Raw genomic sequence first — 13350 nt, forward strand, 5'->3', positions numbered from 1 at the left:
GTAATTTTACCGAATCGGTATTTACTGATTCGGTAATTGACATTGATTCCTATGGGCCTCAAGGCCCATAGAAATCAATGGCTATTACTGAATTGGTAAATACAGATTCGGTAAAAATTACCGCATTTTTTCCTACATCTGATTTACCGAATCTAGAATACCGAATCGGTAAAATTCGGTATTCTAGAGTCGGTAAATCAGATTTACCTACATCGGGCCCTATGCGTTGTAAGAACATGCGTTGTAATGACATTAGTTATAATGAATTTTGGATGTAAAAAATGTGTTGTAATGACACGTGTTGTAACGCGTGCGTTGTAAAGTGTCTTATTCGTCCAAAGGGAAGCATCAAATATCTGAGCTCATTTTTTGGGAGGGAACATAAAAGACAATTGGCTGCCATTGGTCAACAATGTTTGCTTAAAGGTTGCCTGGCTTGTCCACTTAGTTCTCAACCTATTTAACAGTTAGATCTCATGTTTACAAAACAATGCTAGGCTGAAGCAGACCTATTGCAGCAATACAGAGCCGAAAAGACGTCAGTACGGTGATGGGCTTTTTCAGTGCCCATAACCCTGCTGTGAAATAAATTGTCGGCCACAAACAAGGGTGTGCGGCTAAACAGGAAGAGACTGAAAAGCAGCCTACTCCCAGTTGGTCAGTAACACTTTCACTGTTGACTGTGGCTGGATATCGTTCGTTCATCTTTATCTAAGCCATCAAAATACAATTTCTGAACTAGTTGAGTATAACACACAGATGCACGTGAAATCAGTCCATTTATAATATACCAGAGATGGTTCCTAAAAATGCTCCAAGTGGCATACCAAATAGGGACACAAAAAGTTGAATGCATTGTGCCCTTCCAAATGCCCAAAGAACAGGTAAGCATGAAAACTCCTGCTCTATGCTTGAAACCAATGTGGCGGAGACAACCACCAGATTACTTGGATGCTTCAGCAGCACGTCAAGGACAGCAGTGTCAAGACAAGGACACATCATCTGCCCCATAACAAATAACACATTTTCATCACACACACACACACACACACACACACACACACACACACATGCAACACACACATGCACATGTAAGTTTTAATTGGTTTACTCAAATCAATAGATGCTTCATTAGAAAGCTCTGGCTGGATTGCTGTAACCTCCCTTACTACCTTTGGCAGGAAAGGAAAGTGTAAAGGCTAATGATATCTGTGCTTAACAAAAATACTCCATGAAACAGACACATTACAGTGAATGCGCGGGCCAAGGGTTCGGTTGGGTTGGGACGGGTTGAGATAGGCTTGGGCTTCGGACTCAGGTTTTAAGTTCATCCAGTTTATTTTATAAGTACGCTGAAACAGGTTATATTGGGTTATTGCCTAGACCACTGCCACTTCGATGTGATCAATCGGATCACGAAAGAACGCTGAAAAGTCGATACCTGCTTCATCAGAGAAGACTTGTATTTTCACTGTCCATTCAAAGCATATAAGGTGATCATAGTACCCAGGGCAGCTGCTCCACTCGGTTCAGTTGTCGTGTCAGACATGCACAGTGCAGCTCTTGGTCTTTCTATAGAACACAATGAAGCACTTCTATCTTACCTTATTTTCCAGCCGTCCAATCAGCTCAGCTAGCCGGTTAATCTGCGTTTCAAGCCCCTCCTCCTTAGACACGCAAGAACCTAGCAGGAGAAAGAGTAGCTTCATGAATGCAGAAGGAGGAATGCATACAGGTGAAATTGGGTTATGGCATGATATAGCTGCACCCTTCCCCATCTCTGAGTAACAAAAGGGTGAACATCAGTCTCCTAAACTACAACACATACATACTATTTGGAAAACCATTTAAGACACCACATTTACACCATTTAGCTTTCATTCCACTTTTATGTGCCCTGAGAAAGGAATGATTTTTCCAGTATTGATTATTAGACAATGCCAACTCCTGTGGAGTGGCATCACACACAATGATGCCCTCCCCTACACAATGTGAAGAGGGGCCCCTTAGTCTCATATATCTTAGAGATATTCATTGGCTATCTGCTGGGTAGGTGGCTCCCTTGTAGGATTTGGGCCCCCTGGATGGTTGGGGGTCCCACTGCACCGCAGGGAGGGCAGGGTCTTGTGTTACGCCCCTGCCACTATTATAAGAGTGACTCAGGTCTTGACACTTCTTATCAATGTCATCCATTTAATCAGGATGATTTGTATGTACTGCTTCACTTTATTTATGCCTAGGTGTAATGGATTTGTTTAAGGAACAGAAATCTGATAGAGTATTTACCAGACCCCAAGAAGTCTGCATGTGATGGATCAAGAGATAAGGCTACAGATCATTCTGAATCCAAAGCCAATGCACCAACTAACCACTTGAACAGGTGGCTGTGTTCTGTGCTTTGTTAAGGTCCACTAGGTGAGTCCGCATGCTGCTGTTATTGACTTGCTTCTAGATTGTGCCTTGTCTCTTGCTACAGATTCAATTATTTGGATGTTCACATCCACCACATGGCATCTTCTACATCAGAGTCAGCTGCTCTCTTCACCAAAGCCATTGCCAGTGCCGGTGTTACAGTCGTTGAGGTTATTGGTCTACGTGGTTAAGGAATGGGCATTTTCTATTATCATGGTTAGAGTATTTTTTGTTGAATCAAGATATAAGTATGGAGGATGTGTGGAGACTGATTTAGAGCTTGGCGGACGGGTTACTCTATCACTAACATGACAGATATCTTGTCTGCCTCACTACAAATGCATTACTTTCCATGGCACTTGTACTAAGGTGGACGGAATATCCATTTAGTTTGTGAAACACCCAAACTCCAAATCAGGCTCCAAAACCATGAGAAAATATGCTTGACAATAAACCGTCCATGAAAACTGGTTTACGGAAGAAATATATATCTCCGTTTTCCAACAATCAAAACAAGAATGGCAGTAGCCTTCAACTGTGGACTTCAAGTGAAACACGAATAAGCCGCTCCTGCAGTGAATTTTGTTCAATCTGGTACATCTTTTGCAAAGTTACAGGTCTTCCAGTGAAGCAAAGCTTGGTAACTCTTAATTGCTTTCAATATTTAATTTTCCTAGCATGATAGCTATTATTTCTTCCAGTCTTTCATTTTCTAATCACCAGGGACATGTGTTTTGCTCTTCATGACCTCTTCGGTGGAGCGCAGCAGTTAATGAGCACCCATTTCATTTGTAGAGAAACATGTAAAGACTAGTGCCTTCCTAACTTTTCAACAAACAGTATGTTACTAAAAGGGTCATCTCCTTCTGGTGCATAGCTATTTTCCCTGGAACTATTGTAGGCAAGAAATAAAACCCTTAATTCTGTAGTACTCAATATAGGCAGGGCCGACTGGCCGCAGCGGGCACCGGGCAATCCCCCAGTAGGCCGCACGGGTGGGGCCGGTTTTGGGCCCCTGGCGCCATTTTTGTTTCAGGGCCGTTTTTGCAACATAGCTGCAAAATCGGCCCTGTACCAAAATCGCCGGAAAACCGTCCCTGGCAAAGAGCTCGGCGGCACCTCTAATGCCCCAGTGGGATGGGGGGAGGGGGCGGCCGAGCACTTTGCCAGGGCCGGTTTTGGTTTCCAGTCCGGCCCTGAATATAGGACAAGCTTTCACCAATTGCCTAGTGATTTCTTCCAATCTATCATTTTCCTAGCCTCATATTTGTGTATCGCTCTTTAGCGGAGCACAGCAGGTTAACGGGGACAATGGCTGTGCACCAGAGAGGGATGATCCTTGCAACAACATACTGTTTGATGAACAGTTGAGATGGCACTGGTCTTTAAATGTTATGCTGCAAACAAGTTTGGTACTTAGTGCTCGCTGTGCTCCACTAAAAACTCATCAAGAGCGAAACAATTGTGTGGGGCTCAGAAAAAAAGATGAAAAATGATTGGAAGCAATTATTAGTAAGCTAAGAAAATTTAATATTGGAAGAAATGAATAGTCACCAATCTTTGTTTCACAGGAAGAAGTGAAAGTTTGCAAAAGACGGACCACACTGAACAGAATGCACAATGAGGGCTACTGTATTGTGTTTCGCTAGAAACCATCAGCTGAAGGCTATTGGTGAGTGCCAGTCCTTCTTAGAGGGGAGGTTTTGTTGTTTGCATTAACTGGATTATGAACATCATTGTGGAAAAGACAATTATTTGCAATTTTCATCAATTGCTGCGTAAGAGGGGTCTTTCTGATGGAAGAAGCTGTGTTTGTGGGAGTCACCCCGTGGCGGAGAGAACTTCACATTCTTTGGTATACTTTAATTGGTGGATATATTTAGAGTGGGTTGGTAAGGGGGCATCTTCCCCAAAAATTTAATTTTTTATTAATTTTGCACAAATACAGTTACAACAGTCTACTGTAAAGAAACATGCAAGGCATGTTCATCACACATTAGTACAAGAGAATACCGGATTACATCATGTACCAGTTGTCCATCCACATAGCACATGTTTCAACACATTTATATGTTAATCATTTCTACCCATGTCTTCATATGTCCGAGTTAGTATCTGGGGAGTTCCTCTCATTCACAGAGAGTAAATAGGTTGCAAGAGGAGCCCAGAAATCCTTAGGTCCAGGTGACATAGGGAGCTCTTCAGCATAGCATGCCAACTTGTCTCTACAATACACAAGATCTTTAATTCATTTTTCCTGCCGTGTCACATTTTTACTATCCCACCATTTAGCCACATTCCTCTTAGCAAGTATCAGAGTATTTAGAACCAACCGCCTGTTCTGTGGCTCCAAGCGCCCACCAAGACCTAGTAGGCACATTTGTGGTGTACATTCCACTGCCTCCAAAACCATGTCAGATAGAGACTTTGTGACTTGCTCCCAGAATGCATATACCCTCCCACAACCTACGTTTGGCTGCTTTACCTTATTTAAAGACCGGGAGCCGCTTGGTTTCTGACGATAGAGCCTCATCCAGCTCCACCATTAAAATCTCTTTGTCAGAAGCCCATCCCTCACAGTATCATAACGACAGCCTCATTTATGGCAGACTTTCCAGCACACTTGATTGTTCCTGTTTATGACCGCCATGACATGCATGATGCTGGCAAAGAGGAACAAGCATTGGCAAATCCAATAGGTCTCGCCAATGGGCCAACTGGTGGCTTTGTCAGTCGGGTGTGGGTAGTGAGCGGGAGGGTGGGTGGCGTTGGACAGCATGACTGTAAAGGAAAGGGGCTATGATGCGGCCAACGTTGCCCAGGCCATAGCGCTTGTTTTAAAGCAAAACAAGGGAGGGAAGGGCGTGGAAGCACCAGATGGGGGCAGGAGGAGGGGTGGAGAATAAGTAGCATAGAGAATGGAGAGCGCAGGAAGCTATGTGTGGATCCGGCCAGGGCTGGTGAGGCCTTGAAGATCACAATAGAGCGGTAAGAGGCAACCAAATGGTTGAGCGAGTAGTGGGGACTGATGAACGTAAACAAATGAAAAACACTGCCGAAATCATTTAGGTGAAGTGATGTGGTAACTTTCCCTCCTGGTCTGTGCTAATGGCTGCTGATGCGGTTTACCCTGTGCTGTGTGACTAAGCCTTGGTTAAGAGGAAGACCCCCCTCTATTGTTTGCCTGTGGGAGTTTAAATGTACTAAAGATCACTTGCAATAAAAGGTCATTCCGGTCAAATTACATGGGAGGGTAACCTGTTAAGAAAAAAACCTCTAAACTGTCCATGTTTTTTTTGTTCCAAGAACACCAATTGCTATTTTCTATTTTTAATTTAATGTATGCAAATATTGTGCTTAAATAGAAGGCGGGCATGCAAAACTGGCACCAGATTGTGCGATCTGGCGGTTTTGCATTATGCCCTACAATGTTTGGACAGGGTAGGTAAGCAACAAGAGAAGCCACAGAACTCATCAAATGATTTCAGTGAAGCGATGTGGTAGTTTATTCCAACTCTTGCAAGAAACATCGGTCTGTAAATTAAAAACAAACTCTTACGTCCTCGGGTTTTGTTTGTTCATCACAGTGGTATTTGCCCCCGCTGCCCATGCTTTGAGACGTGCCTCAAATGAATGGAGTGTCTCTCCTGCAGCTTGTCTGCTTTCCCCAGTGGTTTCGCATTCAGCATCATGAGTGTAAGCTGCGGTGGTGATAGCAAACCTCTGCATAAACTCTGGCGTTCTTGTGAACCCATGGAGTTTCAGTCTAGCAGCTGCGTCTGATGCTCCCAGGGTTACACTCTCTGATTGGCTGCCTCTCCATGCGCCTTCCCAATGTCACTCCTGCAGTGGCATGTCTACCGGCTGCTCAAGTTGTGCTCAAGCCATCGAGAGAGACCAATATGAAGGAAGAAGAAGGGTTAAAATGGCCTCTTTGTTCCCTGGTTGTTCATCTTCCTTGGGCTGCACTGTGGTTTGTCACCTGATGTAGCGGGTGACCAGCGGAGGGACACTAATCGTTAGGTGATTAATCTGTACTTGGTGCCACGGAAAGAAAAGGAAGTGACGTTTTGCAAGGTTTGCCCAATGAGAAGGCAACAAAGAATAGTGACAATGATGCCAACAAATGGTGATGTGTGGGTGGTTTCCAAGTCTAATATTAGACACAAGAGTCTCACAAACCCGACCTAACAAGCAAGAGCGCATGCTCCAGCCCACGCGCTCAACAGGAAAATGAACATTGTCCCTCACACCCTGGGAGAAAACTCCCAGCGCGCCTGGTCCCTATAATTTTTTTACTGCACAATAAACCCCCGCGTTTCAATGTGTTTGTCTCTATAAAACTCAAAAACAAGAAGACTGCCATGAAAAAGCAAGCTGGCCTGCGGTACATTTTTATTAAAAGCTTTCCTGCCGACGCAGCGGGGGACTTCAAGGTTACCAGGCGGACCCTCCTCTGCACCATAAGGCTGGTAGCCAGGGTCAGGGGTCCAAATGATGCCATATGTAAGATTTATGAACACATTCAGTGCTGGCTTTAAGGCAGTGCAATGGGTGCAGCCGCACTGGGCGCTGACCTGTGGAGGGGGCGCTGACCGCAGGGGGGTGCTGTGTTTAGCAGTAACGTATGATTGGAGAGATGAGGGGCACTTTTACCTGGTGGTAGTGAGAGAATCCATGGAGGTGGACATTGGGTGTGGGAGCACCAAAAATGTTTGTCGCACTGGGCGCCACCAGCGCTAAAGCCGGCTCTGAACACATTCTCATTTTTCTGATGAGGTGAGTACACCTTTTTCCAAGCTGATGGTGGGCGACAATATCATTTCAATAAACTGCATTCCGCATGTCATCTACAGATCATAAAGCAATCTGACTTTACAAAACAAATTCCTTACCAGTCTGAAAAATCTTCCTGTGCTCCTTCGTAGCAATCCTGTTATTTGGGGTGTAATTAGACACAGGCTCTTCGTACCAGTGGTCACCATGGCCTTGAGTGGGTTTACTGTGGTACTGTCTAAAAACAAAGGTAACATACAGGTTAAAGATAATATCACTCAAGGTGCAGACGACCAACTTGTTTGCTTCCAACCTGAAACATCAAATAAGTTACAATGCTTTTGTACATAAAGGGCACAAAGTTTCCTATGCTTTTTTTGACTGACCATCCTACTTTACATATCTATGGAAGTGCACATATTCCAGAACAGTCGGTCATCTTTACAATATGTGCACTTTTTTGAGGGGGGAGTTTTATGTAGCGTAAACTTGGCCAGAAGGTATCAGAGCACTTTACATGAGCACCAGTTGCGTTACAAACGGACACATTCAATTTATGTTAGGGGCGTGGAGATTTAGAGATTTGCCCAGAATCACAGGATGTTCAGCGTCCCTACCAAGACTCAAACCCTGTTCCCCTGCGTCGAGGTCGACAGCTCTAGCCATTAGGTCACATCCTCTCCCACTTAAATAGTCCATAAACATTAAATTACATGAATGTAATTGTTTCTCAAATTCCCTGGACTAGGATTTCTTTGTCCCTCAATGTTTGCATGATCTGTAGGATCCCTTTCTATTGATTACTATAGGCACCTCTCATAAGTTCTCTTTATTGGCCATCAATGCAATTACACATTGCCAGGACCTATCACAACCAAGACTTCCATCACCTCTTGAGTTGAATGTTTCTTCTGGGACAGGTATCAATCTCCACAGTTTACTCGAGGGTGTGGTTCTGAAAAGACTTACTCCTGGAGTAAGTTGTGTCTCTGGTCATGCCAAAGACTTATGTCCATGTTTTGACATTTTGTAAACATTCCCAAAGATTATGTAACAATTTATATTTCTTGTTAACATTCCTCTCTTATAATAGATTGCCCATAACGGCAACAATCTGCACTGGTTGGTGTGCTATGGCTGGAAAGCTATTGTTGGCTGTATTTATTATATTAGCTCTTGCAACGTTTGTGACGGAGTATCCCTTCTGCCAAGATCATAATCAGGCCCTAAGTTAAAATAGATAGTCACAAGTTTTGAAAACGTACACTTCACTCATCTACACAGTAGATCTAAGAAATGTGGACTATTTGCTGTTATCCAGTTGCAAAAAATTATAAATTCAAGTGCACCAAGTGTGGCAAGTTTCAAAAAGTAATGGGAGTGGACCACCAACCAAGGGACTGGATACCGATGTGGTCAACAAAAGGAAAAGACCCTTGGGTTTAACTAATACAAAACTACTTATTCAAAAATACATTCATACCAATGTCAAAGATCAGAAAACCCACAGTGTGTAAAAACATATATTGCAATAAACAGTGCAGTTATCTATTTATTTGTTCCAAAAAGTTAATTCGTATAAAAAGTCATTAAAACAATGGGAAATACTGCAAATACATAATATCAAACACAATAAATTAAAAATAGTGAGAGACAAAAGTAGTCAATCATTGGAGTAACATCAAAAGTCATTAATCCGATTAGAATCAAAAACGAGTGTCTAATTGATTTCAAAACATGACACCCTGAGTGTTCCTCGGATTTAATTCAGATTCATCAGCGTCGACGCGTTTCGGTGTATGGCTTTATATGCACCACCTTTTTCAAGACTGTGTGATATGTTGTCTCATAATTGCAATTAAGATTGGCTGTTCAGGTTTCTTGGGCTCTTCGTGGATTTATATCTGTGTTTAGAAGTGCAAATTCAATGGTCGGTATCAACTTGTGGTTCAAAGTCCCACTTCACAGAAAGTGATGCATTCTTATTATTGCAAGCTCTTAGCGTGAGGTGCTTGAAGGGCTATTTATATATTTAGGGAGGGAGCCGCGTTCCAGCAATCCTACAATCATAAACTTTTTAATGCTTGATGGTGGAGCTTCAAATAAGAAGAGAAAGGTTTTAAAAGCGTATGCATTCTCGGTAAGGTGCTCACAAAGTGGCACTCATATTGAAATGTAAAACGGGGCAAAAAGTCACCCGTCGGTCCCGCCCTTGTTTTCGGCACAAATCTATCGGTTCCCAATTACGGCGAACCTGAAGCTTTCTCGGACAGCGTGTGGACCCAACGTGGTTCCTAGTTCGGTAGATGTCATGTTTTGAAATCAATTAGACACACGTTTTTGATTCTAATCGGATTAATGACTTTTGATGTTACTCCAATGATTCACTACTTTTGTCTCTCGCTATTTTTAATTTATTGTGTTTGATATGATGTATTTGCAGTATTTCCCATTGTTTTAATGACTTTCTATACGATTGAATTTTTTTGAACAAATAAATAGATAAAACTGCACTGTTTATTGCAATATATTTTTTTGCACACTGTGGGTTTTCTGATCTTTGACATTGGTATGAATGTATTTTTGTGTAAGTAGTTTTGTATTAATTAAACCCAAGGGTCTTTTCCTTTTGTTGACCAAGTGTGGCAAGTGACATGAATCAGCATACATGACAAAGTTGACAGACACAGGTTCAATATAGGTAGGGTAATAGGCAGCCTTTGGTCCACTATGGAATTTTGAAACAAGCTTTAACTATTGATGATAGGAAAAGTTGCCCTAGCCAAAATGGTTTTATTGCCATGCTGCCTTTATGTACTGTTAGAACAATGTACGCAATACCAAAAAAGGTGATTGCTGAGCTAGTTAGGCTATTACTGGAATTACTCCAGGCTGGAAAAAGAAGCAGTATCGAACTAGTTACCCTAAAATGGAATGGGATAGAGGTGGACTGGAAACACCAGACATTGAGCTCTAGTACAGCTCACTTTCAACATGCAATGCATTGGCTTGATGAGGGCGAGAACTGACAAAAGAGATTAGTCAAAGGGACACATGTGGACACCGCATTAGAAAAAGTGCTGATGAGAGGCAGAGAAATCCCAATTCACATGCCACTTATGGTGATATAGTGAGACACGTTGGTGGTATCTGGAATCAGGTGGTCAAACAGATTATTAAGCGAGCACTCTCTGAGCCTGGCATGCACATTTGGAGCATAACTCCCTTTGTGCAGATTGTCCACACCATGTCCATAGATACATGGTGAAGGCGAGCCTGTGTAACCTGGGCAGATGTCTATATGGATAATAAATATATGATCATAGAGGAGGCATGGGAGGTCTATGGGATTGGAACTGGGCAGTTCTTAAAACATACTAAAATTGGAGCTAAAGCCAGGAAAATATGGCCAACATTTCTGGAGGTACCAGTGCCCACACAAATACTGATGCAAATGGACGGACTGTTGAACAATGGCATGCACTCACCCTGAGATCTGGGCCTAATTCCATTATTGTTTTGACTGGGTCCAAACTGGAATAGCACGGTGAGCAAAAAAACGCTGGATTTAAGCCCAGATCTCTGTATTCGAGTGAATGTTTTACATTATTCAGCATCCTCCCATCAATTGTTCTTTCTGCATTTGTCGCCCCGAGTGTGACGGCTATGCCCAGACGTGGGTCTCATGCTTGCCATGCCACTGGAGTCGAGCAAGCCTGGCTGATTTGCGGTGATACCCTGAAACCGGTGCCAGAATGCTTGTTCCTGGCCTAGGGAGAGCCTAGCCTGGCAGTTCGGGCTGGACTGTTCCCATGCGGAGCAGGTTCAGGACTGATTTGAATATGGCTGGGTCTAAAGTGGAATTGCATGGTAAGCAAATTTTGCAGTTGTAAACTTTGGTATTTTGTGAATCACGGTGTTGGCAACCATAAAATGGTTTAATACATTGGGCACTTTGAGAAGGTGAATGTAAGATACCCCCAGAGCCAGATTACAGAGTCAGAAGCATCTGTAGCAGGGACCTATTTGGCTGGGAGGTGGACTCTTAGTGGGAGGATAGGGGATAACCATCAACAAGAGAGAACTATAAGTTGTAGCTTGCCAAAACTAAATAGCTGCAATTGTTTTTGACCAGGCAACTATTCTAGAATGAGGAGAACAAATTCACTTACCTGGTAATGTAGAAAAGGCAGGACTCAGGGAGCCAGAATAATCCCTACAACAGGGAAACTACAAAACACCAAGAAAACCAGGGACAGCTAGTTAGGAGAAAGGGGCAGGGCCGGGAGTCTTTTGAGACAGAGTCACAAGAGAGACAGATCAATAGTGGAGGGGGGAAGGGGAAGAATTCCCTGGGCAGTTCCTCTACCAATGAGGATGGAAGAGGAGGAATTTATGATGGAAGGAGGTGCAGCCTGAGGCTATAACAGCCAAGTTTCTATCAGTGGGGCTGGAGACTGGCTATTGCAACACCCTTCCTACCATAGGTCCTTCTTATTTCAGGTAACAACCAGGGACGAGGGCATGGGAGACTGGCTATGCAAGACCACCCTTCTTTACTATAGGTTCTCCTTCTTTTGAGGTGGAAGAAGCTAGAGCCCCCCAGGAATTAGAAAAATATAAGGAACGAGAAGCCAGGAGGAGGAGCCCAGTTGCTATGGGTTAAGTGGGAGTTGTACAGGGAGAGAACCCAGCTGCAAAGATTAATAGTATGTGGGATGGACTCATGACCAGAAGGTGTGCCATGAAGGGGGTTAAATCTGTGCACGGAAATAAACCTGTTTGTCATAAACCACAGCCTGTTTCTGCATCTGTCATTGGTCAATCAACAGGCCCTCAAAAGCCTATTTATTGAATTTGTAAATACATTCAACATAGAATGAATTTAAACCTATATGACAAGCTGTAATCTCAGTTTTACTATTGCCCTCCACACCATAAGCATTATTTGACTATGTCTGCAGCCCAAACAGGGATTCTGCATGTGGTAGTATAGCACTGACCATGTGCATGTTATCTGAACCTACCTTGGAGCGAGTATTGAACTCCCAAATGTTCTAAGCATCACTGGCGCTCTCAATTATTTTTAACGATTGGGAATAGCAAGGACATAACGGATAGATGACTCTGTGGCAGCATGGACTTGTATCACATAAGTTGGTAGAAGAGGTGTGGCGCCGCGGCCAGGGCGACTGACTCTGGAATCTGGGGATCACAGTTCAATCCCCGGTGCCAGAGGCAGATTAGCCCAGTACCATGTGACTCTGGGCAATAGCTTGCTTAATCTTCCCGACGGCCCCCAGCGCCTAGAGACCCTTACGGGTGATTGTTCACGCTTTACAAATGTGGATTATTATTATTATAAGTTGGCAGACTGAAGAATAGACTCATTTACAACAACAAAAGGAGCAATATAGTTATGTGAAAACAATTATGCCTGTAAGGAGATGTATGGGTGAACCCTCGTAAAATGCTGGCAGGTGCAACTCCTTATATTAGGTGAAATGTGGTATTTGGATCTCAAGAGAGAAAGGAGATTAAGAAGCTGATTGATCTGGTGACAAGGACAGATTTTAAAATATCTGATGACGTAAAAAAGAAAACTTTAAAAATAATTCTAGTTTTGTTTTATGCAGATGTGGCATGCATTACACTGGTAAAAGCATATGTAGGCCCAAAATTCAAAACAAGCCCCACTTGAGGTCAATGTACTCCAGGACCAGACAGATGAGAGATCAAGCGTTAGACAACATGGTTTCATTCTCACAGTTGCTAAAAAACCTCTACAGAACCTAATGGGGAAGTGGGGTGATAAGACTGAAATAAAATGTAGACACACTGTTAGACCTTGGTTGAGTTAATTTCCCATTGGTGTCCTGGGGTCCATTATACTATGGTCTTCAAACTGGCCAGCCTTTCTGCACTTGACTTTCAGGGTAGCAAAGGTGAGCAGTCGTAGGCTTCTTCAGGCATATAGAGTAGAAGACAAGAGCTCAGAACTCAACATGCACCAAGAAATAAAGTCCAGCCCAGTGCTTCTCGTCTATGGAAGAATATAGTACTTTATTATCACAGTAGTGATACATACTATACAGTCTGATGGGTGTACTAAACAGTTTTTTAATTGTGAGATGCTGCACCCTCCTATCTTCCTGGTGTTCA

The 13350-nt window shown here is 43.1% G+C and overlaps 1 protein-coding gene across 1 annotated transcript in view; it reads right to left on the reverse strand.

Annotated features, from left to right (window-relative positions):
- The window catches only part of NECAB2 (N-terminal EF-hand calcium binding protein 2), a 1192488-nt gene that overhangs the window by 257178 nt on the left and 921960 nt on the right, over positions 1-13350 (reverse strand). Inside the window, exons 7-8 of the mRNA XM_078668986.1 lie at positions 7308-7426; positions 1605-1684 (exon numbers count right to left, since the gene is read on the reverse strand). Coding sequence (XP_078525112.1) covers positions 1605-1684; positions 7308-7426 — 199 coding nt within the window. The remainder of the gene's footprint in view (positions 1-1604; positions 1685-7307; positions 7427-13350) is intronic.

The sequence above is a fragment of the Lissotriton helveticus genome, chromosome 12 (assembly GCF_964261635.1).
Source record: "Lissotriton helveticus chromosome 12, aLisHel1.1, whole genome shotgun sequence".
Classification (NCBI taxonomy): Eukaryota; Metazoa; Chordata; class Amphibia; order Caudata; family Salamandridae; genus Lissotriton; species Lissotriton helveticus.